The following is a 27,008-nucleotide window of genomic DNA, read 5'->3' on the forward strand; positions in this document are numbered from 1 at the left end:
ATAATGGGCCAAAAAATTTTCGGCCCAAGCCTCCGCTCCATGGACTAGGCCTCAGAAAATCTCCCATTAAAAAACTACGCAATATTATTCGGGTAGGGTCAGGTCATCAACCAGATCAAACACAACTAGCTCCACAAAGCCCAACACACAGTCGAGATCCATTCAACATATTGCCACGTGAGATAAGTTCATCTTTGCTTAACCTACCATATCTGCGACACCTAGACTTAAGTCAAAATAAGTTGAGCTATAGTATTCCAATTCCAGAGTTTATTGGTTCTCTTCATCATATAGAATATCTCAACCTATCTAATGCCAATTTTCATGGAACCATTCCTAGTAATCTTGGAAACCTCTCACACTTGAAGTCTCTGGATTTGAGTGGAAATGGATGTTCTTCTTTAAGAGCTGAAAACCTCAATTGGGTTTATGGTCTTTCTTTTTTGAAAGTTCTTGATCTGAGTGGTGTTGATCATAGCAATGCAAAGGATTGGCTCGAATCAATAAATATGCTAAGTTCTCTAGTAGAGTTACGTTTATTTTATGGTATGCTTCACAAGCTTCCTCAATATGTGCATCATGTGAATTTTACCTCCCTTAAAATCCTCGATCTCTCGGATAATAATTTCAATTCTGACATACCAGATTGGTTGTTTAAAATTGGTCATAGTGTGGTTTACCTTAATTTTTCAAGATGTCAGTTAAACAGTTACAATGTCTGATCCCAGATGCTTTTGGGAACATGACTTCTCTCACCTCTCTTGATCTTTCGAGGAATGATCTCGAAGGTCCAATACCACTAACTTTGGGCTTGTTTGAAAATCTTCATCACTGAGAGAGTTGTATCTTTACGACAATCAATTGAACGGGTCCTTAGAGCAAAGTCTTGTACAACTCTCTCAACTGGTTGCCTTGGATGTGGCTAGGAATTACTTGGAGGGTAACATCACGGAAGCTCACTTAAAAAATTTCAGTAGTCTGCGGGTGCAAGATCTTTCTTCAAACCAGTTGGTGTTGAATGTGAGTTCAAGCTGGATTCCACCCTTTCAACTTGAAACCATAGGGTTGAGGTCTTGCCTAGTAGGCTCAAAGTTTCCACAGTGGCTTCTATCACAAAGCAATTATTCTTCCATTGATATCTCTGATGGCAAAATTATAGATGTCGTGCCAGATTGGTTTTGGAACCTTTCTTCGAGGATCAAGAATATGAATCTGTCGTTCAATGACCTCAAAGGAAATTTGCCAGATTTTTCATTGCAAATCCATCTTTCACTACTGGATTTGAGCTCCAATTCCTTTTCGAGTCACCTGCCTCACTTCTCCGCCAGCTTAGGAATATTGGCTCTAGCAGAGAATTCATTTTTTGGACCAATTCCTTTTCGAGTGCTTGAAAACAAGTCCATTACTCCTATGAACATTAGAGAGAAAAAAAGGTTGTCTAGAAACCATTTCTACTAGGTTCAACTTTTTGTTTTTGTTTTGAGAAACCTTACTAGGTTCATGGTGCTTTTAAAAACATTTCTACTAGATTCAACTGGTGCTTTTAAAAATTATAAGAATCTAGGTCTGTAACATTATAAGATCTAGATGCATCTTTGCTGAGATACATAGAGCCAAGAAGCATCCGAATAGAGGGGGAGGTCTAAAAAAAGGGGAGAGAGAGGGAGAGAGAGAGAGAGAAAAGACTTCAAACTGTAACAATCTCTTTGGACCAAACCTGAGGATGAATACTTAGCTTTTTCAAAGCTTTTCTCATTTGAATACTATACAAACAACATTTAAATGTCACTTTTTATTGTAATGGGTACTAAAAGGTTGGCTTTGCATCCAATCTCTAAAAATTAATTATGTGAGAGCATAGTAATTGGTGTACAACGTTTTCATTTCTATTGAATCCATTCTTTATGCGCCACACTACCTTTATTCTTTCTCATGCTTATGTTTTTCAAATTTTGCTAACACTTATAGTTTTCAAATTTAAAATGTACAATCGTCAAATTTTTCCACAATCATTTTTTTTTTGTCACAATAATCATTCTTTTTAATTTATTACAATTTTAAAATTTTAAATTATTTGAAAGCAGTCAAATTTCCAAACACTCAATTTTTAACATTTTCTTTTAATGTTAGTCATTATTATTATTTCAAATTTATGTTAGTCTTGTACAAGTTGTTTAAAATTTTCAAGCAATTTGAAATTTATCAAATCTATGTTATAGTCTTTAATAATATACATACATACATATACATAATATATGTTCAAATATGGGAATTTATCAAATCTTATCTAATTTGGAATGAATTTATCAAAACTAACTCAAAATTCATTAATTTTTTGCAAGATTTCTTTTTTGGAACCATTAAATTAATCTCTTTCTAATTTCTCTCTTTTAATCTATAATAAAAATGCCCCTCTTTCTAGTTTTAATTTTTTGGGATCATTATTATTCATTAAAACAATTTGGTATTCTTACCCCCACCCTGCTTCAGCATATACCTTCAAGTCTCAAATAGTCACAGAGAGAGAGAAAATAGATTAATATCCCTTATTTCAGCTTTAAGAATTTTTTAAACCAAGAAATGTTTTTATTGATCTACTGTGATTGTCTTTGCTTGAAGAGTCATTGTAAATAAGCAAAAATGTTTCTCTATGTTAGAGAAACTATGGGCATGTTTGGTAAGAGAATTTAAATATAGTTTTTTTTTTTGTGAACTATAAAATGGTGGTCTCATACTTGAATCTATTGTTTGAGTCATGTTTTCTAAATATAGTTTTTAGAAAATTGTATCATATTTTCCTTATTCAAAACAAGATTTTGAAAACAGTCAATAGGATGTTTTCAAGATACATAACATGTTTTTAACATAGTGACAAAAACCGTACCAAAGGTTAACTCGATTGAAGAATTGGTTCATTGGTTCAACCAGTGGTTCATTGGTTGAATTGTAGGTTTATTAATTAATTAAATAATATATTTTATAATTATAAAATGCAACTAAAATAAATAAAAATAAAAATAAAAATACTCCAAATAGGTAAATTAATAAATTATAACTATAAAAAATTACATCAGATGAAGTAAAGTTGGAGAGTATAAAAAAAAACACATCATTCACATAAATCATCCAATAAGCAAGTCCTATAGTCCAAAAGTCTTGAAACAACATATCTCATAGAAATTCAAAATAAGTTTTTAACATAATCCAAATACAACTGATGATTAAAATCAATTAGGTGTTATCGTTGTGATATTGGTCAATTGTGTTCCATGCAGACCAATTGCTATTTTCTTGGTTTTATCTGCGGGTTAAAAAGATTAACCCGTGCAATCCGTCAGTTTACCGGGTTTGATAATGGGCCATTGCATATTCAATATTTTACACCAAACCATTCCCAATACTTTGGTTCGCAGTTTAACCAGTGGTTTGGTACTTTGGTCGATTGTGTCTAAACTCTTTTATCTCTTAAATTAAATTAAAAGGCTTATCTTTATTACAAAAAAAAAAAAAAAAGTCTCACACTTCAAAAGTACTTGAGCTTTATTCCCTTATCATTATCCAAAAAAAAAAAAAAAAAAGTAATCTACAAATTCTACATGTACCTTTTTGTAATTTTTTTATTAAAAAAATCTTTTTAAAAAATAGTCTTTCAAACATCATTTTCTTGTTTCAGTATTTTGAAAATTGTTCTTAAATGTGGAAGCCAAACAAGTATGATGTAAGCAATTTGGGTTTGGCTAATCTATTAGAAATGTCATTGATTTTTTTATTAAATTATTATTTAGGAAATTTTAGGGTTATTTAGTTTATTTTTTATGTTTTAGAGTTAGTTTTGTACGGCCATTTAAAGATTTCAAGCATCATTTTGGAGGTCATGATAGCTGTTTGGTTATTTTAGAAGAAAATGAGTTTCAAATTCAAAGTTTATAACTTTTTAGAGCTTCAAAATAATGAATTGTAGACTTTTAGAATTCAAATCATCAATCCTACAAAATAGGTTCAAATGAAGAATTTTAAAATTTATTGACTTGGAAACTATTTTAAGAGCCGGACTGGACCTACCTGTTTAATTGAAAACTAGGCACCATTCGGTTTGGTAAAATCCCTCACAACCAGTAAAACCTAGGTTGAACTAAGAACCAAGGCACAAACCGAATCTTTGACCATACCGGTTTTTACAATCATGCTTGGAATCAATGAATTCTAAGTCTATTTATTTGAAATCCAAATTCTAGTATTTAAATACATTCTTAATTCATTATATTCATTTGTCTCGAATACCTTTTTATTTTTAAGACAAATTTAACTATTTCCAATCGCTAAAACATTCATAACAAATAATAAATCATAAAGAAATTATATATATTATCATTGGTATGAGTATACTCTAATTAGAGAAAGTCTCATTAGTAAGAGAGAGAATAATGATTTGCATTAGGACAAAGTTTCACTAAATTATTAATATGACTACATATTTTGAAAACATCTAACAATTGGATTATATGTTCTTATGTTCTTAATAAATATATCAAATTTCGTTCAAATTAATATTATTCACTATTCAATTCATAAACTTATTTTTTATGCATAATTTAAGACTAACATATTTTTTATGCATAATTTAAAACTATAAAAAATTGAAATTTAAACATTTGATTGATGACATAACTATTGTGGGGAGTAAAAGGACCCAAGTGGGCATATGGGCCTTTGGGCTGTAACATGGAGGGCCGACCTGCTCCAGGATTAAACTCTATGAGTTGGCCCATACGCCGAGGGCCCGAGGATACAGCCGAGGGAGAGTTTCACCTCGGACAGATCCAAGAGAACTCAAGATTCCATTATAAAGGTCAAGGCAAAACTCTGGAAAAACTAGTGGTTAAAAGGGGACATCCTGAACCTTCTCGATACCCTAGTGTTAAGGAAAATATCTAGAGCAAAGGCTGCCACCTCCGCATTAAAGACTCTGCACCTACCTCCCTGGCCGCATTAATGGGGAAGTGACCCCTGAACAGTGAGGTGGAAACTTCTAGTCACTATTCAAAAAGTATCAGGGAAGGAAGTATAAAAGGGGGGTAAAGGCCAAAGAAAAAGGGGGATCGGAAAACTAAGAAAGAAATTAAGAAATTGTAATCTTGAAGGAAGAAAGAGAAATAATAAAGAAGTAGTTCTCGGCTCGAGTCCGAGGAGATCCATTTGTCATTATCGTTCGTTATTTACTTGTGTTTGTTTATAAAAGCCTGTTATCAAGCTCCCAATACTTCTAACCTAGGTTTCAAGCCCACACTCTACAAATTTTATTGTTTAAGGCTCATTAGGCCTGAGCCCATAATCTTCTTTGGGTCCAGGTGCAATTGTGCACGTACAATTGGCGCCGTCTGTGGGAAACCTGGTCTAGAAAAGGTTAGGATACCATGGCAGGCCTAGGTTCTCACCATGCAGAGTCACAGGGATCACAACCGGAGGATCGTTTCGAGCGCCTTGAGCGTCAGAGGGATCGTGAGGGAAGTGTCCATACAGAATACCCCGGCGCTAGCCATACTCATGGTGGGGGTAGCACCACCCATGAGGAGGGTTCTAAATCCATGCAGAAGGAAATCAATCGTTTGAAGAGAAAGTTACGTCGTGCTAAACGTAAGTTTTCACCGTCCTCATCTAATCCTTCCTCAGAGGAGGATAGGAGAGGTGGCTACAGCTCGAGGTCGCGCTCCCCCACCGGTGCAACGTCCTCCGGTGAGGAGGACGACTAGCCAACTCGCAGACGTAAGAAGCTTCATTCTAGGGGCTTAGGCAACGATGCTATGAGTAGGGCGTTGCACCAACTCTCCAAATCTCCATTTACACGGAGGATTGAGAAAGGAAGGCTTCCCAGGAGGTTTACCCAGCCCACTTTTACCATCTAGAATGGCCGGACTGATCCGGTGGAGCACGTGAGTCACTTTAACCAGAGGATGGCGGTGCACTCTCACAACGAGACCCTGATGTGTAAAGTTTTCCCCTCTAGCCTGGGACCTGTTGCTATGAGGTGGTTCAACGGCCTTAAATCGGGGTCTATAGGTTCGTTTGGGGAGCTTACTAGAGCATTCGCCTCGCGGTTCATTACGTGTAGCAGAGTCCCTCGGCCATTGGGCTCGCTGTTATCCATGACCATGAGGGAGAGGAAGACGTTGAAAGCATACTCCGACCGTTATTGGGAGATGTTTAATGAAATAGATGGCGATTTTGATGAGGTGGCGCTTAATACCTTTAAGGTAGGCCTTCCTACTGATCACGACCTGAGAAAGTCTTTGACTAAAAAGCCCGTCCGCAGTGTACGTCGCCTCATGGACCGTATTGACGAGTACAAGAGAGTGGAAGAAGACCAACAGCAAGGAAAGGGTAAGGAGAAGGTTATCCCACAGGAGAGAAGGGATTTCAGGTCGGATAGGTACCACAATAACAGGCCGAGGAGAGATTACGTTGGGCAGTCCGCCTCGGCAGCACCTCAGGCCGTGAACACTGTGTTCCGAGAACCAATACATCAACTGCTGGAGAAAGTTCATAAGGAACCCTTCTTCAAATGGCCTGATAAGATGGCAGGAGACCCTGCAAAGAGGAATCAGAACCTCTTTTGCCAGTACCACCAGGATGTGGGCCACACTACTGAGAACTGTCGGACCCTTTGGAACCACTAAGAGCAGCTTGTCAGTGAAGGAAAACTGAAGCAGCACCTGTGCCAACCTAGCGGGCGGGCGGTCAATGCGGTTCAAACAATCGGAGGAATAATTCATCTCGGCCGGCTTTAGGAACAATTAATGTTATTTTTGCTGCACACAGCGGCAGACCGGTTCGGCTCCCACTAGGGTGATGGCAGTTTCCCATTCTCAGGCTGAGGAGGCAGGCTGCAGGCCGAAGAGGTTGAAGCTCAATTTGCCCGTCTTGGGATTTTCTGAGGAGGATAAAGTAGGGACTATCCAACCCCATGACGATGCTCTTGTAGTTACGCTTAGGATAAGGAACTATGATGTGAGGAGGGTGATGATAGATCAGGGCAGCGGTGCAGATATCATGTACCCTGATCTATTTAAGGGGTTAAGATTGAAGCTGAAAGATCTTACTCCTTACAATTCGCCACTTATAAGCTTCGAAGGGAGGTCCGTTGTGCCGAAGGGACAGATTCGTTTGCCCGTTCAATCCGGCTCAAAAACGGTTGAAGTGGACTTCATCGTGGTTGACGCGTACTCTCCATACACGGCCATCCTCGCCAGGCCTTGGCTGCACGCTCTGGGAGCTGTCTCCTCTACTTTGCATGTTAAAGTTAAATTCCCCTCGGGGGAATATGTTGAGGAAGTTCTCGGTAGCCAATCGGTGGCCAGACAATGCATATCGGCTGCAGTACTGCATCAGACAGAAGCCGAGTCTTCGGCTTTAATCACCAAGGACTTATAGCAGTTAACAGCTCCTGGTTCATCTGGGATGGTGACAGGAGAGGAGACACATTGTGAGGAGTTAGAGAAGTTTCCAGTAGCCGATAACCCAGAGAGGTTCTTCCAAGTCGGCATACTTTTGCCACACCAAGAGAAGATCGAATTGTTAGAATTTCTGAAGGACAATATTGATGTTTTTGCGTGGGATCCTTACGAAACTCCAGGCGTCGATCCGAGCTTCATTTGTCATCATTTAAATGTCAACCCAGCTATTGTTCCGAGAAGGCAGCCACCTCGACGCTCTTCCAGAGAACATTCCGAGGCTGTGAAGGAAGAGGTGCTTAAACTCAAGAGGGCTGGGGCTATCAAAGAAGTTTTCTACCCCGAGTGGTTGGCCCATACAGTTGTTGTTAAAAAGAAGAATGGAACGTGGAGGGTATGTGTGGACTTTACTGATCTGAACAAGGCCTGTCCCAAAGATTCGTTCCCAATGCCGCGTATTGATCAACTGGTGGATGCCACTGTTGGACATCCTCGGATGAGTTTTTTGGACGCCTTCCAGGGTTACCACCAGATTCCCTTGGCATTGGAGGATCAAGAGAAGACTGCCTTCATTACTCCGATAGGGAATTATCATTATAAGGTCATGCCATTTGGTTTGAAAAATGCTGGGGCTACTTACCAAAGAATGATGACCAGGATGTTCGAACAACAATTGGGGAAGACTATTGAGGTGTATGTAGACGATACGGTGGTAAAGAGCAAAACGATACCTTCACACGTGAGAGACCTGGCTGACACCTTTCAGGTGTTAAGAAAGTATAAGCTGCGCCTTAATGCCTCAAAATGCTCTTTCGGCGTTGGGTCTGGAAAGTTTTTGGGGTACATGATCACTCATAGAGGCATAGAGGTAAACCCAGCACAGGTAAAGGCTATTCAGGACTTGCAGCCTCCTCGCAACCCAAAAGAAATCCAGAAATTGACCGGGATGATTGCCGCATTGAATAGGTTTATCTCTCGGTCAGCTGACCGATGCCGTCCCTTCTTCCAATTGTTGAATAAGTGGAAAGGGTTTCAATGGACCGAGGACTGCGTGTTAGCTTTCCAGTAGCTTAAACAATATCTTTCTCGGCCACCCATTTTGTCTCGCCCCGAGGCGGACGAGGTCTTGTTTACTTATCTGGCAGTGGCCGTACACGCGGTCAGCCTGGTCCTTATCAGGAATGAAAGTGGGGTGCAAAGACCGGTCTACTATGTTAGTAAGTCTTTGAATGAGGCCGAGGTGCGTTACTTGCTCTTGGAGAAAGCGCTTCTGGCCATAGTTCATGCCACGCGGAAGCTCCCTCATTATTTTCAGTCTCATACTGTGGTGGTTCTGACCCAATTGCCTCTCAAGGCAGTGTTACGCAGCGCCGACTACACTGGTAGGGTGGCAAAGTGGGGAACCATATTAGGAGCTTTTGACGTTAAATACAAACCTCGCACCTCGGTGAAGGGCCAGGTCCTCGCTGACTTGGTGGCAGAGTTTACTGAACCATTGCCAGAAGAGGCTCTAAAAGAAGCACGCATGGATGGAAAATCAGTTGGTGTGATCACGGCCGCAGGGCCTTCGACTTGGAAAATGTATGTGGATGGGGCAGCTAATCAGAGAGGGTCTGGTGTGGGACTTGTTCTGATATCCCCAGAGGGAATTATCTTTGAAAAATCTCTAAGGCTATCATTCTCGGCTACTAATAATGAAGCCGAATACGAAGCAGTTCTAGTGGGCATGAACATGTTACATAAGATTGGTGGAAAGGAAGTCCATGCGTTCTCGGACTCTCAATTAGTGGTCGGCCAGGTCATGGGGACCATGGAGGCCAGGGACCCAAGAATGCAAGAATATTTGGCCCAGGTCAAGCGTCAGCAAGCAGAATTTGACTCATTTGTCTTAGCTCACATCTGTAGGAGTGGGAACACTCATGCCGATTCTTTGGCTACGTTAGCAACGTCCTCGGCTCAGGATTTGCCCAGGATTATCCTTGTGGAGGATTTGCTGGAGCCAACTCTTATCCCCGCCAAGGCGGCTCGCGTCCATCTAATAAGGCTTGGACCTAGTTGGATGGACCCAGTCGTATCTTTTCTTAAGAACGACATCCTTCCTGAGGACAAGTCTGAAGCAGAGAAGGTGCGTCGGAAGGCGCCACGTTTTTGGCTATCCGAGGATCAGAAACTTTACAAACGATCCTTCTCAGGACCATACTTATTGTGTGTGCACCATAAATCAACGGAAGCACTTCTCGAAGAACTGCATGAAGGGATTTGTGGAAGCCACACTGGGGGAAGGTCCTTAGCCCATAGGGCCCTGACTCAGGGTTATTGGTGGCCCAACATGCAGAGGGAGGCTCAGGACTATGCCAGAAAATGTGATCAATGCCAGAGGTTTGCCCCTAATATTCATCAGCCTAGAGGGGTTCTCAACCCTCTCTCCAGTGCTTGGCCTTTTGCGCAGTGGGGATTGGACATAGTGGGGCCATTTCCGAGAGCAGCTGGAAATAAAAGATGGCTTCTGGTGGGAACAGACTATTTCACCAAATGGGTTGAGGCCGAGCTCTTAGCAAATATCAGAGATATTGATTCCAAGAAGTTTGTCTGGAAAAATATTATCACTAGATTCGGTGTACCACACACACTTATCTCCGACAATGGCGTTCAATTTGACAGCAAGGCCTTTAGGCAATATTGTGGTGACATGGGTATCATAAATAGATACTCCACCCCAGCTTATTCTCAGGGAAATGGGCAAGCCGAGGCCGTTAACAAGGTCATAGTCAGTGGGCTTAAGAAAAGGTTGGACGATGCGAAAGGCAAATGGGTAGAAGAGCTCCCTCATGTTCTATGGACGTATCGGACCACACCGCGCAGGTCCACGGGAGAAACGCCATTCTCTATGACTTATGGAGCCGAGGCGGTGATACCTCTGGAATCTGGTTTTCCCACCCTAAAGAAAAGTTCTTTTAGCCCGGAGAATAACAATGGACTCCTGGAGAAAGGTCTTCATTTACTCGAGGAACGAAGCGAGGCAGTCATGGTCCAAATGGCTTATTATCAACAGAAGCTAAAACGGGGATATGATGCCCACGTGAAGCTAAGGCCATTTGCACCTGGCGATCTTGTACTAAGGAAAGTTGTAGGCACTTCTAAGAACCCAGCTTGGGGTAAGCTAGGACCCAACTGGGAAGGCCCCTATCGCATTGTTTCAGTAGCAGGCATAGGGTCATATCGACTAGCTGACCTAGATGAAAGAATTGTACCACGCCCATGGAATGTAAATAATCTCAGAAGGTATTATTATTAATAAAATGGGTTTTTGTCAGTTAATATTTCAAAGTTATGAGTACCTCTGACACTTGCAGCTACTGTTCATAAGAATCAAACAGAAACTTGGTTAAGTGCAGTCCTCGGACCACAAACCTTGTGGAAATTGATGTCTTGTCATTTGTTAAACAGAACCTTAGTTATGCCGGGTCCTCAGACCTCCTACTTTGGGGAAATTAACATTTGAAGCTACTGTTCTTAAGAATCAAACAGAAACTTGGTTAAGTGCAGTCTTCAGACCACAAACCTTGTGGAAATTGATGTCTTGTCATTTGTTAAACAGAACCTTAGTTATGCCGGGTTCTCGGACCTCCTACTTTGGGGAAATTAACATTTGAAGCTACTGTTCTTAAGAATCAAACAAAAACTTGGTTAAGTGCGGTCCTCGGACCACAAACCTTGTGGAAATTGATGTCTTGTCATTTGTTAAACAGAACCTTAGTTATGCCGGGTCCTCGGACCTCCTACTTTGGAGAAATTAACATTTGAAGCTACTGTTCTTAAGAATCAAACAGAAACTTGGTTAAGTGCGGTCCTCGGACCACAAACCTTGTGGAAATTGATGTCTTGTCATTTGTTAAACAGAACCTTAGTTATGCCGGGTCCTCGGACCTCCTACTTTGGGGAAATTAACATTTGAAGCTACTGTTCTTAAGAATCAAATAGAAACTTGGTTAAGTGCAGTCCTCGGACCACAAACCTTGTGGAAATTGATGTCTTGTCATTTGTTAAACAGAACCTTAGTTATGCCGGGTCCTCGGACCTCCTACTTTGGGGAAATTAACATTTGAAGCTACTGTTCTTAAGAATCAAACAGAAACTTGGTTAAGTGCAGTCCTCGGACCACAAACCTTGTGGAAATTGATGTTTTGTCATTTGTTAAGCAGAACCTTAGTTATGACGAGTCCTCGGACCTCCTACTTTGGGGAAATTAACACTTGAAGTTACTATTCTTAAAAATCAAATAGAATCTTGGTTAAGTATAGTCCTCGGACCAAACCTTGTCACTATTCTTAATATTTTGTCACTGTTCTTATTCTTATTACCCTTTTTATGGAAATCATTATCTCATCATTTATTAATTTGGATCTCAAGTTCTTCATTCTTAAGTGTTAAGCAAAATTTTTGCAAGGAATGGTCTTCGGAACTTACATCCTGCTGAAGGCAATATATCAGATTAGAAAGGTTTAACTGTCATATGAGTTGTCTAACTTTGGTATTATTTGATGTCTAAATTAAGTTATGCGGCAGTTTTGAAGTCATAGCTAATTGCATGGTGGAGTTGTACTTATTTATTCTGCTTCCCCTTTAACTGTTTGTTATTAAAAGCTCTCATGGCAAGCACAAAAAGAATAAAGTAAAACCAAGACAATGTGAACAAAAATTGAATAAAAATCTTCTTCATTAATTATATACAAAGAAGGGGAGTACAAAAAATTCCTATATTAGGCCCTAAACTAGGGAAGGGGGGTCTTGAAGGGAGCTGCTGCCAGCCTCAGTACTCTTCAATTCCAGCTCAAAGGTGGACAAGGCTTGTTTCCCTTTGTCTGTTGAAGGCATGGGGGGCTCCACACTTTGGATCTGCTCCTTCTCGGCACCACCACACTCGTTCTTCTCTTTGTAGGAACCTTCAGGTTCTGTAGGAGCAAGAACGAGTTCTTCCACTACAGGAGGAAGGGCAGGAGAGGCAGCAACAGGAGGGTCTTCAATTTCCTGTATATCTAGGGGAAGCCAGATGTTCTCGGGCTTCCTCAGCTCGGAAGCTTGAGGAACCCCTACCGCATTCATGGCCTCTCCCCAGACCTGCTGACAATACTCTCGGCACAAGGCCGCGAAAGCCTCTGTCAGCTCTTCTTGCGTTCTGGTCACCCCCTCCTGATAACTGGCCTTCTTCGCAGCCTCCAGTGCGTGCTGATGGGCGTGAGCCTCCTCCTTAGCCCGCGTAAGCTCCTTTTCCAAGTCAGAGCGTGCCTGTTGGACTTGGGCGAGCTCGTCATCCTTTTGACGAAGGAGCTTACGCTGCCCCTCCACTTGGGTTGTCATCGTCTTCAGGCTGGCCTTGTCACCATCTCTTTCCCTTTTCAAGTCGGCCAGCTGGGACGTGATTTTACCATTCTCTGCTAGGGCCTGGCTTAGAGATCTTTCTGCCTCTTGCCTTAGCTCCTGCTCCATCCCAGCGCGCTTCCGAGAGTCGTCCACGAACTTCTCGGCAGCGAAAACCTCTTGGATGGACTGCAAAAAGGATAGGAGGTTAAATGCAGTGAAGTGTTTACAAACCAGTATATAATGTTAGTGTAAGATGGAACTTACCAGAGCTAAACCCCTCTTCAACGAGAGGAATAGCTGCGGCTGGCCCACCTTCTCCAAGGTTTCCATGTCCTTGGGAAGCAGAAGAGGGCGCTCCAGCACCTCGGCTAGGTGGTGAGCGTGGCCTTGCTGGACCGCCCTGATACTGGAATGGCAGGGAACGGGAGCGCCGTCTAGTCTCAAGTCAGGAGACCAGGTAGCTGGCGCTCGGCGCACCTCGGCCACGTCTTTTATCTCCCCGCTTTCAACTGAGCGGGCGCGCCCTTTGCCGTTGTCCAACTTCTGCTGCTGGGTCGGCGCAGGCTGTTTCATCTTCTTTTGCTTTTCACCTCCAGCCCCCTTAGCCTCCGCTTTCCTTTTCTTCTTGGGATCCTCGGCTGGAGGCTTCGGGTCAGTTGGAGGAGGAGGAGGTGGTGGTAAAGCCGGGGGATCCTGGGACCCCCTTGCTCCCTTCTTTGCCACTCGGGCGCCTCTATCGGTCATCAAGCCCTTTAGCTTGTCCATCTCTTCTTCAACAGAACTGTCGTCTGGATGCGCTATCACTAGACCTGCGATCCCGGAGGCCTCGGCTTCTTCTTCTTCCTCGTCGGAAAGGATGACAAACGAGTTTCCGCGAGGTCGTGGGGAGTCCTCGGGTCGAAACTGGTCTATCTCCTCGTCCAAAGTGTTTGAAGAAGACACTTGCTCCTCTGGGACAACAGTTGCCTGGGAGTGTATAGCTAGAGGGACCACAGCAATCGGTTGTAAATACAGTATGGTGTTGGGGCTGTCAGGGAGGTCGTGATCGTCCAGGAAGTGAGGTCTGGCTACGTTGATCTTCCTACGCCGTCGGTCACCTGCAATAATGGCGTTCTCTATTGCCTGGAAGTCTGAGGATACGGGATCGTACCCTAGAATTAAGTGAGCAGCCCTGAGTTGTAGGTCCTCGCTGATAAACACCTCGGAGCGCAGTACTCGGTTTAGATCTGCAACATTGCAGTGGCTCAAGCGTGGGCGCACGTGTTGCTTATCTGCAAAGAAAGACATCAAAGCAAACGAACATGTTCAGATTCACACAACATATAATAAACTTAAATAAACATGAATACATGTGAATACGCATTTTTGTGAGTGTTAGAGGAAGTTGTGCGGTGGGGGGGTTAATCCTAAGGTGTCGCACCTGGATCTCCCCACTCAACTGGGCAGTGGAGGCCGTCGTGCCAATTCCCAGAGACGATCAGGTAGTCATCCTTCATGCCTTTGTTGGATTTGGGCAGACAGGAGATTAGCCTAACGACGCTGGAGCGGGATTTAATGTAGTAACCTACATTGGTGAGTTTATGGCACTCGTACAGAAAGACGACAACGTGCCAGGTGAGGTTTAGATCCATTTGCTCATTAAGAGCATCGACGCTACCTAAAACTCTAAAAACGTTTGGGGCGCACTGATCGGGACACAACCGGTGGTTGCGGAGGTACTCCCTAGTTACAGGCTTCATTGGGAGGGTCATCCCACCCTCTACAAAAGCTACCATTGGGATGATAACCTCTCCAGCCTTTCTAGAACCGACCACGGCTTCCGCCGGGCAATATTTTAAACCTACATCGCCGGGAATGTGATACTTGGCTCTGAAGCCTTCCATTCCAGCGGCGGTATCAACTAGACACTTGAACTTTCCCATCAAATATGAACGAAAGGCTAAATTCTAAAAGGGGGAATGATTATAAGGAGAGCCGAGGACAAGGTCCGAGGAGAAAGGGTTAAGAGAAAAAAGGAATAAGAACTTACAGACTTGAAGTTGTGCGAGTTTCCACGGATTTGTGTAGGCAAAAGATGATTGCGGATGTTTTGATGGGATTAGTCTCTGGAGAAATAAATGAAGGCGCAGGTTCCCGAAGCGTCATTACGTGTAGGAAGCGGCCTCGAAATTATATTTGTCCCGCCCAAATTTTCGTGAAATAACGAGGACCGTTGGATGCCCATCTCACCGTTGAACGTGGGGGACAAGGTGTAACTTATAGTAATAAATACGCGCGTTTTTGAAAATAAAACCGCCAAGTGTCACCCTCCGGAACGCGAAACGGTTTTCACACGTGTGGTTATTTACAGAAAGTGTGGAGGGGGTGTTCGTTGGATCAAAACCCTATTTTTCTCCTCGGATGATGAAAAATAGAGTTTTTAGGGGCTATTGTGGGGAGTAAAAGGACCTAAGTGGGCATATGGGCCTTTGGGCTGTAACATGGAGGGCCGACCTGCTCCAGGATTAAACTCTATGAGTTGGCCCATACGCCGAGGGCCCGAGGATACAGCCGAGGGAGAGTTTCACCTCGGACAGATCCAAGAGAACTCAAGATTCCATTATAAAGGTCAAGGCACAACTCTGGAAAAACTAGTGGTTAAAAGGGGACATCCTGAACCTTCTCGATACCTTAGTGTTAAGGAAAATATCTAGAGCAAAGGCTGCCACCTCCGCATTAAAGACTCTGCACCTCCCTCCCTGGCCGCATTAATGGGGAAGTGACCCCTGAACAGTGAGGTGGAAACTTCTAGTCACTATTCAAAAAGTATCAGGGAAGGAAGTATAAAAGAGGGGTAAAGGCCAAAGAAAAAGGGGGATCGGAAAACTAAGAAAGAAATTAAGAAATTGTAATATTGAAGGAAGAAAGAGAAATAATAAAGAAGTAGTTCTCGGCTCGAGTCCGAGGAGATCCATTTGTCATTATCGTTCGTTATTTATTTGTGTTTGTTTATAAAAGCCTGTTATCAAGCTCCCAGTACTTCTAACCTAGGTTTTAAGCCCACACTCTACAAATTTTATTGTTTAAGGCTCATTGGGCCTGAGCCCATAATCTTCTTTGGGTCCAGGTGCAATTGTGCACTTACAACTATTATTTTCGATCTTTTTAAAATTTTGCAAGCATGAAGTATATAATAAGAAAATATAATCTAATGATGAATTTGTCAAAATTCACAATCAGTAAAAAAATATATAAAAAGTTTGAAAGGTTTCTATAAACCACTTTAAAAGCTCTAAAATAGTCACAATATCACCAAAAGTATTAAAATGACAAAATTATTCCTTAGTAATAAATCCTCCAAAATTACCATCAGAAACGTCCCAAACGAAAGCAAAAACATAAGGCTAAAATCACAACAGAATTCAAAGTTCAGCTGAAAGGCCTGTGAATCTGTTTTATTCAAAACACGAAAATGTTTCTTTTGAAGAGAAATCAAGAGATAACAATCAAATTTCTTTATGATTGGTATCTGGAATCTCTTGTTTCAGTTCAGCCAAAACAGTACATGGGATTGATGGATTTACGATAGTTAGGTCATTTTATGCTTTCTTTAATTGATTTCCTTTTGTAATAATTATTTCTTCCTCAAACTAGTTTTGTGTAAACAAGGCACAATTACATAACTATGCTAACGGGCTAACATGTCTAATTTGCTTCTGTGTTTTCTTTAATTGATTTCCTTTTGTAATAATTATTTCTTCTTCAAACTAGTTTTGTGTAAACAAGGCACAATTACATAACAAACTCCATATTTTGATATTATTTTCAGATTGAATGTTAAAATGTCAGGTGCAAAGATATTCACGATATAGTTTTAAAGTTATTATTTACAAGTTGAGCATTTTATAAATACATTGCACGTAAAAATCACCATTAGCGAATATTTATAAAGGACAATAATTTAAAATGAGGATCAATAATTCATTCACAAAAAAAATTACATTGAAATAGTTCATCCAAGTAGATTCTAAAAGCAAAACCAAAAGTCCATTATCAGCAGCATAGTCACAAAATCAATATCCAAAACATTCTCCCAATTTTAGCTTAAAATTTGCAATCTAGCCACCTGAAATCAAATCAACAAAAAGATTATCCAAACACATTGACAGAAAGAGTTCTTCAAGCTCTAATTTAAATTGCATCAGAATTATACAAATTGAGACAGATTCCATACACAATCAATAGCATTTGATTATCAAGAAAAGTAAACATAAGATACACAAAAAGGCCAAAGTTTGCGGCAAAAATACCATACAAACTAATTCCAAGGGTTAGGTCTATGTGCATTGAACAATGCAGGCTGTGAATTAGATCGTAAAAATTGTGCTAATTGCCTAGCTTGTGGGGTGTAATAATATATCTTCTAATGCCACCATCCTGGCCTTTCTTTCATTGAAAAAAAAAAAAAAAGGAAGTGAAAAGACTATTGAAGTCGACAACCTGGAGACTACCTTAAAGGATGCCATAGTTGCATTTAACTTTTTTAGCTATCCTACTCTCTTCCTTGCCACAGGGAGTGAGATTAATGGCAAATATCAAAACCAAAAAAAATCCCCTCATTCTCATAGTACAAAACCACATTAAAGACCATGTAGAGAAGGTATCTCTGTGTTAGGGACATATTTATGTAATTGGCTAATCCTTTGATAAAATACACTTTACTTGTAATTGGATAGATCTAGAATAGGTTTAGTATTTCAAGAAACATGTGTTCAAGTTAAGTATTGAAGCCATGTAAGTCTGACCAAGAAACAAGTGAAGGAAGTACTGTTCATTAGATCTCGACAGAAGTCTTGACAGAATCTTTTCTATCGAGATTTAATGTTGAAACTCGACACAAGCTGTATTTGTCGAGAATTATGAAATAAGATTTATTAGATCAGATTACACACATATTTCTATGTATTTGTGTAGAGTTTCTTTTCTCTCAACCCTAGATATATATAAGGATTATTTTAAAGACCATCACACATGCATTGTGTGACCTAATGCAAAAAGTGGTCTAGTTCATTATTTTTTCTGTAGAAGCTACTGCGTCTTTACGCCAAGTGTTTTGTGACCAAGGAACTTTCTGATCTTCATTGTTGATGAACTGAAAAACTTTGCAGCTAACAATCTTTTTCAAGTTGGTAAGTTAGTCATGTACTGGGATCTGTGCATCATTAGTTAGTCATGTATTGGGATCCGTGCATTGAACGGAGAGATTGCCGCTACAATACAAATCCAATTAGGTATTGGGGTAAGGGTTCAACTGTAGATTGATATTTCGGCATAGGCCAAAGGGTTTGGTGAGATTCCTTATACATGTAACAACTTGTGATTGATAATAGTAGATTCTCGAGAGTTGTGACCTTATATTCACCTGGTAGGATTTTGCCTCGATGGTTTTCTCCATTTGCAAACAAATCACCTGTGTCAAATTTATTTTCCACTGCATTTAGTTATTTGGTGATTTGTTTGTGCTACCACTCTATTGTATGTAATTTGACTAATTAATTATCTTGGGTAATTAATTAATTTGAAAGGAGTCGATTCATTTTAACCTAACACTCTCCCACTCTCACAGACTCCGCTTCTCTCTTTTCTCCAAACAGGGCATCTATTATATATCGTACAAGTCTTCTGAGTTCTCTCACCAACTCCATTCTTTGTCTCCTCTCATCCCTTCTCTGTCCCTTGGATTTCTTCCAAAAATTCATGGTGATGCAAATGACTAAACAGCTCCTACACTCATTTACCCATACAACTTTTTTAAATTAAAAACGTAAATATCGCTCATAGTATACCACAAACAAGCCATTCCAGCCAAGCACCCTTCTTTTGCATTGTCATTTAAGATCTTTAAGCTTTATTACACCACAAACAAACTCTCCTTTTTTTCTTTTTCTTTTTTTCTTTTTTTCTATATGGGTTCGTTTGAGAACTACTTATTTTGTTGAAACTAAAAAGTTTTCGCTAAAAGACTTTTGAAAAAATGGGACTCACTTAACAATGTAATGGGACCCACTTTAGGAGCAAAAATAAGCTAAAAAGTAAAATAAGCTAACTTTTTCTCAAATCCCAAACACAACTATAATAAGATTTTTACTTTTTGATAAATAACAAAAAATTTATTAACTAAACAAAACTAAGTACATTGAGGTGTACTCGGGGTGAAGATTAATCAAACTCTTAAACTAAAGCTTGATCATAACTAAAAGAGAAAAACAAGTAGAAGGTTGAAAAGCAACAATAAAATCTAACAAGGTACGAAAGAAGAAGGCTTTAATATCAAACATCTGTTTTTATCTATTGTTTATTTTATTTACAATTGTTATGCTTTATATAACTTTGCTACTTTGTTTAAGCTATTATGTCTTTTGATACTGTATCGTATTACCATGTTTAGGTCATGTAAAATTTTATGGTGCTTTGGTTTTATTTTAATATCTTATTGGTTTGAGTCCATTGCATTGCAATTGTGTTTGTTGGACATGCATTTATCTTTTGCTTAATGTCTTATTTGCTTATATGTTCAGGTGATCATTACTCACAGTTTTGATCATTGTAGCCATAGTCTCTATGGTTATTGGTTGTTTGGTCAAGTTGCATTCATGCATACCATTCATACTTACTTAATCGCATTGTACTTGTTTCCTATTTCCTACCTATTTATATATACTTGCTTTAAACTATAGGGTCTAACCTATCTTGTGCAAGTGTTTTAGGTATTTGGTTTTAAGCTTGAGTTTAGTTTAAGTCTTTAGAATTTAAGTGTGAGTCCTTTGTTTGTCTTAGGTTTCCAACTCACACATAAGTTTAGAGTCTGTATAGTTGTGTGTGTATATATATATATATATATATATATATATATATATATATATATATATATATATATATATATTTACAGAATAGCCAAAGGAGGAAATTGAAAAGTCTATGTTTATTGGCTTTATTCAATGACAAATTTGTATGTTTTTTATTTATCTTTTTAATATAACTTTCCGGGACTTAATTGTAATTTGGGGTAGATGTAAAAAACACTCCATCATCTCTTTTCCATCTCTTTCAATTTGTGACTAAGATATTATATTCCTTCATCTCACCCATACACACAGACCTTGTGAGTTGAGTGAAGGTTCATGGAGACTTGATAAGCCACATTCAAATCCTATTCATTTGGTGTTGTTTCTATTGGTGCTTCAATTGAGGTGCTTCAATGGAGGTTCTTCGGTAAGCTAGAAAGAGATGGGACTCAGAGCAGTTGGTTGCTAGCTAGAGCTTGGAGGACTCAAGTACATGTAGGCTTGTAGGCATAGAGGGTTCATAGTGTCCTTGTGTACTACAACTATCTTGTCTTTCCACCCAGTGTTACAAGTTTTCCTCTTCCTAAAAGCTTCTTTGTGTTTGGTTTGGTTTGCTTGCTTTTCCTCTATTTCCATTGCGATTTTATTTTGATATGCATTGCTTAGTATAGCTTTTATTTTATGGAATTTGGTTAAAACATTTACACTTAGACTAAAATCATTAGTTTAGTTTAAAAGTAATTTAACCGTAAAAGGCATGGTTTAGGGTTCTAAATATTTGCTAGGGTTGCTATAACATTTTCACTTACTAGTGGTGGAGGTAGACATGTGCCATTTTCCTTTTAGGTAATATGTTGCCTTAGGTAGAGTTTTGACAAAATTGGACAACATGCATTTAGTGCTTCTTTGACAGGCATAGTTGTGCTTGAATTGTATATAGTAGTGCTGCTTTGACAAACTAGCTCTCTGCTATAATATGGCCAAAACTTGTAACACATGGTTGAAATTTGTTATTTAGCTGTATAGTCCTTGACTAATTTTGGCATTACTTTTACCCACTATCTTGGACACAGGAACAATAACTAATGGCTACATGCTTTCTCACTTATACATAGCTTTTATCTTTTTATTTTTTATTTTTATTTTTATATTCTATTGAGCCTTGGACACATGGTGATGGTGGATTAGCTCATTATTTTTACAAATCAACACCATCTTGCATAATAGTATACAAATCCTAATAGCTTAATTGATTGGCACCTCGTGATATTTCCAATGAAAACATCTAGGATTCAAATCCCTCATTCCTATTAAAACTATCGAATTATCAAGACCAATCTTACCGTAAATAATGTCTAGTGCACTCACAACATTTCACAGCAAGTGGGTTCCACACATCCTTAGACTCCTCGTCTCCTTATTGTGAGGATGATATTTGTTATATGTAATCGACACTGAAGCTCCATTTGGATAGGGATGTTTGCATCTGCGTTTGGAGTAAAGTCACGTTTTTGGCTTTTTTTTTTTTTTTTTTAACCAGCGTGTTATGCACGGTTCATTGGCCATGAATAGTGTATTTAGGCTAATGAATAGTGTTGAACAGTAATAAACAGTAAAAAAATTATTTTTTATTATTTTCAGTTTTCAGTAAAATAAGCGGTATTTAAACGCACATTTAATAGTCCAAGATAATTAATATTGGAGGACCGTTTTGGAATTATTGTTATTTCTATATAAATACATGTGTTTTATATATATTAAGTGGCAGAGCTAGGGGGGCCATGGCCCCCCCGAGTTTTTAAATTTTCCATTAACGGGTGATAGAAATTCATGAATAAGCTAAAATGTTACTTATCTGTCTTGTAGTGTGGCTCAATTATTTGTCGTGTTGCTCAAACCAGCCTCGATTCTGTGCAAATCCGCCCCTAGCCATTGTCATCTGTTTAGCTCCTTTGTATGACTCTCTCTCTTTATGCTAATGTGTAGTGAGTATAGAGAATACATTTGATTGTAATTAGTTGATGATAATATCTAAGTTCTTGTTCTTAGCTAGTGGCTTAAAGCTGGTTTGCACTATTGGCTTAGAAAATTGATAAAAGGCGTAAATGCTAGTCCCTACATTTTGGCTTCTTTTTTTTTTTTTTTTTTTTTTTCCTTACATTTTATTTTTATTACTTTTAGTCCATAAACCAATTAACGAGTGACATTTAAGTTCTTACCGTCACCCAACTAACAAAAAATGCTGACGTGACTGACGACACAGTAAAATGATAATTAAAAAAAATCTATTTTGGCATTAAAAATTGCCACATCAGCTCTAAATTAATTTTAATTAAATTAAAAAAATTAAAAACAAAAAATTACATGTTTTCCTCAACAACGAAATGGGTCTTCCCCCATAAAGCTCAAATTCACCGAAACCAAATCATTATCCAAGAAATCCAACTCCCCGACAAAATCCAGCACCTTGGCCTGACCATCTGGGTTGAGGAAATTCACGATATGACCTTTCTGCGACAGTGTCATTTACAAAAACGGTGACTTCAAAACACTATAGGTGCCGTTTTTCGAAAGGGGAATTCTCGAACCAAATAGAAACGATGGGCCCCACTCGAAGAAAACCAACAGTGGCAATGAGATACTGATATTTCTAGGACCGCTTTGGCGCCAAAAAACCATTGAGATTTTCCCACTCGTTAAGCGTTTTGTAGAGAAGCCTGAAGGCGATCTTGTTGTTGCCCCATTTTCGAATCTAGGTCTTGAAGCCCCACCTTCTATGGCACATGGTGAACCAGAGCTTGGGCACAGTAAAACGAAGATTTTCGATGTGCAAGCGAAGGTGGAGACCTCAGAGGGTGTGAGGAATGAGAGGATGCAAAGTTGAATGGTGTGGGTTTGTTGTTGTTGGTTTGGGTGTGGGTTTGTGTGGGTTTTCCTGTATTTGCTATTGTTCATGCTCTTTGATTTGGTGATGTTTGTTTTTTTTTTTCCTGTGGGTTTGATGTTCATGTTCTTTGATTCTGGGTTTTCTGGGTTTATTTCTTGATTTAAGAAGAACATTGAAGAACAAGTTCTTAATCTTCTTAGATCTCAATTCATGAAATTTTTTTTAAAATTTTTTTATTTAATTAAAATTAATTTAGATGTTGGCGTGGCAAGTTTTTAATGCCAAAATAGAATTTTAATTATTATTTTACTATGCCATTAGCCATGTCAGCATTTTCTTTTAGTTGGGTGACGGTAAGGATTTAAATGTCACGCGTTAATTGGTTTATGGACTAAAAGTGGTAAAAATAAAATGTAGGAGCTAAAATAAAAATTGGGTCAAAATGTAGGGACTAAAAAGTGCATTTACGCCTTGATAAAATATAACTTTCATGAGACCATTCAGAAGACAATGCAAAACCCAACTTCTACTCTTTTTTTTTTTTTAATCAACTTCTACTATATAGTTAGCATCTACTATTTTATTTTATATTTAGTTATTTTATAGATTGTTTAGGTTTTTTTTTTTTTTTGGACAGTACATGTTATACAGTCTATTCACTTTATTGATTACATTTTCTTCAAAAAAATATAACCAGATTATAAATTATAAGTTTAAGTTATTAAAGTGTGGGTAATTTATGAGAAAATCATTCACAATTGTTGTATATTTTAAGAGAAAACTTGTTTAAGATTTAGATGTTACTACACAAAATAGAAGTCAGGATTAAGCAATGAATTTTTTAGCGATAGTTTTACTATGTAAATCAAAAAAGAGTTCAAAATCAAATTTAGCACCATGAAAAAACGTAGAGCACAACGATGTTGAATTATATATATATTTTTTAATTAAGAACCATATTATATTTAGCTTGGCTCTCCGAAAAAAATTCCTGCTCTGCCACCGTTAATATATATATAATTAAATGTAATAAACTAGTAATAGATATTTTCATTGATAAAAAAGTAAATAAATTTAATAAAATTTTTGTTGTAATAATAATTGGACCAACTGATATAATTTTATTTTATTTATCCAAACCATATTTATTGTTGAAAACTGAAAACTGAAAATACTGTAGCAAAATAATTTTTTAATGTATAAAAAAACACTGTTCACTCTTTTTTTACTGTTCATATGCTTTAGTGCACTGTTCATGTCTCATGAACAGTGCACTAAGCGCTGGTCTTAAAAAAAAAAAAAAAAAAAAAACGTGGAGGGCTGGACGCAGACGCCCTATCCAAACCCTCCCTTACAATACACTGCCCCAACCAAAACCAAAATTTGTTTCGTATTCTAATTTTTTTTTTCGCTTTTATTTTATTTATTCCACCCGTTTTTACTTTTTATCCCCATTTCTATCTCTTTTCTAGTTTTCCTTCACGCGTTTTATTTGGTGGGTCTTCTTTATGCTGTCCACGCGTTTTATTTGGTGGGTCTTCCTTCTCACACCTTTTTAGTCAAGTGAGACAGATCTAATCAAGTCAAATAAAAAGTAGATACATACCTCCTTCGCTCCTCCTCTCTCTCTCCTTCTCTTTCTTCTCAGGTCTACTGGTATTATCGTGAAACCTGTGCTGGTAACATTTGCATGTTACCTATTATTGGGTGGGGCAACAGGAATAGCAGATCATCAACTCCATAATTAATGTACGTAGACTGATCTCTTTGTTCTTTAAACCAATTTTGTGCTTCTTCCTACACTCCCCCTTATTTTGTGTGTGTGTGTGTTGAAGTGTTGTTACCTGTTAATGATTAAAACCTTGTCGGTGACTTGCCAGTGTATAATGTTCAGTTTCCATGCATTTTGGGCCAAATATTATAGTGTAAGATTATTTTGTTGCTAGTGCTGAAATTGGAATTAGTTACATAATTTAAAATATTACATTTCTTTTTACTTAAATAGTGTGAGGATCATTTCTTAAGTTACCTAGGTGATGGGGTTCGTTGGTACGAGGCATGACTTAAACTTGAAAGTCACAGGTTTAATCCACCATATTTATGCGTGAATATTCATAGAAAATAATCTAAATGAAACTAAATTACTCCTATATCAAACTTATCAGTTGAGCAGTTTAGATTGTTTAGCAAATAATCTTATGTCGATATCATTATATTCAAATTTAAAACATACATGATACTAAACCACTTGACCATAATTACAAGGATTAATTATTTATTGAGTAATCCTACATCAACAATATTTTCTCTAATTCATTTCTCCAATTATGATTTTTTCCATATTTCCTGCATGGACCACAATGTCAAACCACGTAAACTCTCATACCTTCTATTCTATCTCTTTTTTTCTCCATTACATTACCGCAATCATCTACAATATGCACTAAAACAACACAAGGATAGTTCATTTAAAGGTGACTAGTTAACAATTTATTTTATAATTGAAATTCACCTTATATGTATGGTTTCATTCAAAATGATTGATATTGTTGATGCTGCAAGTGATCAAATGGAAGCAAGCAAAGGTGTCTACAGGATTGTTTGTCCTCTTTGAGAGAGAAGTTGGACAGTTTGTCCTCTTTATCCTCTCAGAGTTGTATCTACAGGATTCCTAAGCGACTACACAAATGGAATAACGAAGCCTACACACCTCATATAGTCTCCATCGGCCCGCTGCACCATGGCAGTTCAGACATGCAAGCCATGGAAGAGCACAAACTGAGATATCTAAAGGACTTTCTTCTATATACCAAGGTGAGCTTGGAGGACTATGTCAAACTCTTGAGGGAGAGGGAAGCAAGAATTCGGAATTCTTATGAAGAAACTATCAAACTTGGCAGCGATAAGTTTTTGGAAATGATTCTAGTGGATGCAGCCTTTGTCATTGAGATACTGTTTAAGTTCCATTACAACTTAATAAATGACTCTGACCGTATATTTAGTAAACCATGGCTGATAAGTGATATATGGTATGACATATTGTTGCTTGAAAATCAGCTTCCTTTCTTCATTTTGGAGGATTATTTTGTCAAAGCCAGAATAACTGTGCCTCCTGAACAAGATGAGAGACTTTCCCTTATAAGGCTTACCCATAATGTCTTAAAAAATGTGGCATTCTTGGGGGAAATAGAACAACTTTGGACAAAATTATGTTCTTCTAAAATAGAACATTTTCTTCATTTTGTACGAATTTGTCACATACCACAGGAACCCCCACCCAAAGGGAAACTCATAACCCTTAGTGCACCTAATGCAACACAGCTACATCAAGCAGGAGTCAGGTTTAAGGTGGGATCACCTAAAAACTTATTTGACATAAAATTCAAAAATGGGATATTGGAAATTTCAAATATTCGAATACATGATGACACACAGGCTTTTTTTCGAAACCTTATTGCCTTTGAGCAATGTCACACGAGAGTTGATTACATCAGTGACTATTTCATTGTCCTTGATCACCTCATTGACACTCCCAACGATGTGGAATTACTTGTTCAGTGTGGAATTATTGAAAATTGGCTACCAAATAGCCAAATGGTAGTGACTCTCATTAACAACCTTGTCTTTGGGACCGTTACCACTCCTGCAAATTTCCATTTTGCTAACCTTCTTGGAGAATTGAATGCATACTGCTGTGTCCCTTGGCACAAATGGAAGGCAACCTTGAATGAAGATTACTTCAGTACTCCATGGGCTGTCATTTCTGTTAGCGCAGCTACTGTTCTTCTCATACTCACTCTCATTCAAACAGTGTGTTCTGTTATCTCTCTGTAGGTTCTTTCAACCATAGAATAACAGGATTTTCGTGTACAAGATAGTAATGGTCTGTGTTCTCAAGTAATACAAATCGGTTTCTTTCAAAACCTAAACATAGCTTGTGAACTCTTAACACTTGCTGACATCACCTTCACTGCGTTATTTAATTTTCATAAGTTACCATACAAATGGGGAAATTATAAAATGAAGTAGATCCTTACAAGTTAGACAAAGCCACCGCCCTTGTAAGCTGGCCTAGTGTTGGAATATTTTTTTATAAAAAATAATATATTTTTATCAAATAGTCTTTTTAAGTAGACGTTGGCATATTAAGTTCATGTTTTTTCACTTATATGCCTATTAACTTCTTGACAGTTTCTCCCGTTAGTTGCTCAATTCAATGAGCATAAATATACTCAAACCGTTAGTAACAAAATTTCTTTCATACTTAGCCAGGTGTTTTTACACAGCTCATGTAATAAAGTCTGTCAAATGAAAAGGTTGTCCGTGAGTCTTTATATACCTGGTGTAAACAATGAGCTAGATGGGAGATGAATTATTTGATCTCTAAGCCTTTTACACGACAATCAACTTTCAGCTTTTATAAACATGTCTGTTCGTTTTAGACCCCTTAAATATAACAAGATTAACCTAGTTATTTAGCCAAGTGAT

At 38.6% G+C, this 27,008-nt stretch overlaps 1 protein-coding gene across 1 annotated transcript; it reads left to right on the forward strand.

Moving 5' to 3' along the window:
• The first annotated feature begins 694 nt into the window (after nt 1-694).
• Nucleotides 695-26,354, forward strand: LOC142620712 (UPF0481 protein At3g47200-like). The gene is made up of 3 exons (XM_075794036.1): nt 695-813; nt 927-1,433; nt 25,097-26,354. Exons 1-3 carry the CDS (start codon nt 695-697, stop codon nt 26,352-26,354), a joined length of 1,884 nt encoding a protein of 627 aa, XP_075650151.1.
• Nucleotides 26,355-27,008: the final 654 nt, after the last annotated feature.

Source organism: Castanea sativa, chromosome 12 (genome assembly GCF_040712315.1).
Source record: "Castanea sativa cultivar Marrone di Chiusa Pesio chromosome 12, ASM4071231v1".
Taxonomy (NCBI): domain Eukaryota; kingdom Viridiplantae; phylum Streptophyta; class Magnoliopsida; order Fagales; family Fagaceae; genus Castanea; species Castanea sativa.

What these genes read in the sequence shown, in the direction of transcription:
- LOC142620712 (XM_075794036.1), top strand. Translation starts at nt 695, where the DNA reads ATGTCAGTTAAACAGTTACAATGTCTGATCCCAGATGCTTTTGGGAAC. An exon ending in ATACCACTAACTTTGGGCTT is followed by an intron (nt 814 to 926) that starts GTTTGAAAATCT and finishes GGATGTGGCTAG; the next exon opens with GAATTACTTGGAGGGTAACA. An exon ending in AACATTAGAGAGAAAAAAAG is followed by an intron (nt 1,434 to 25,096) that starts GTTGTCTAGAAA and finishes ATCAAATGGAAG; the next exon opens with CAAGCAAAGGTGTCTACAGG.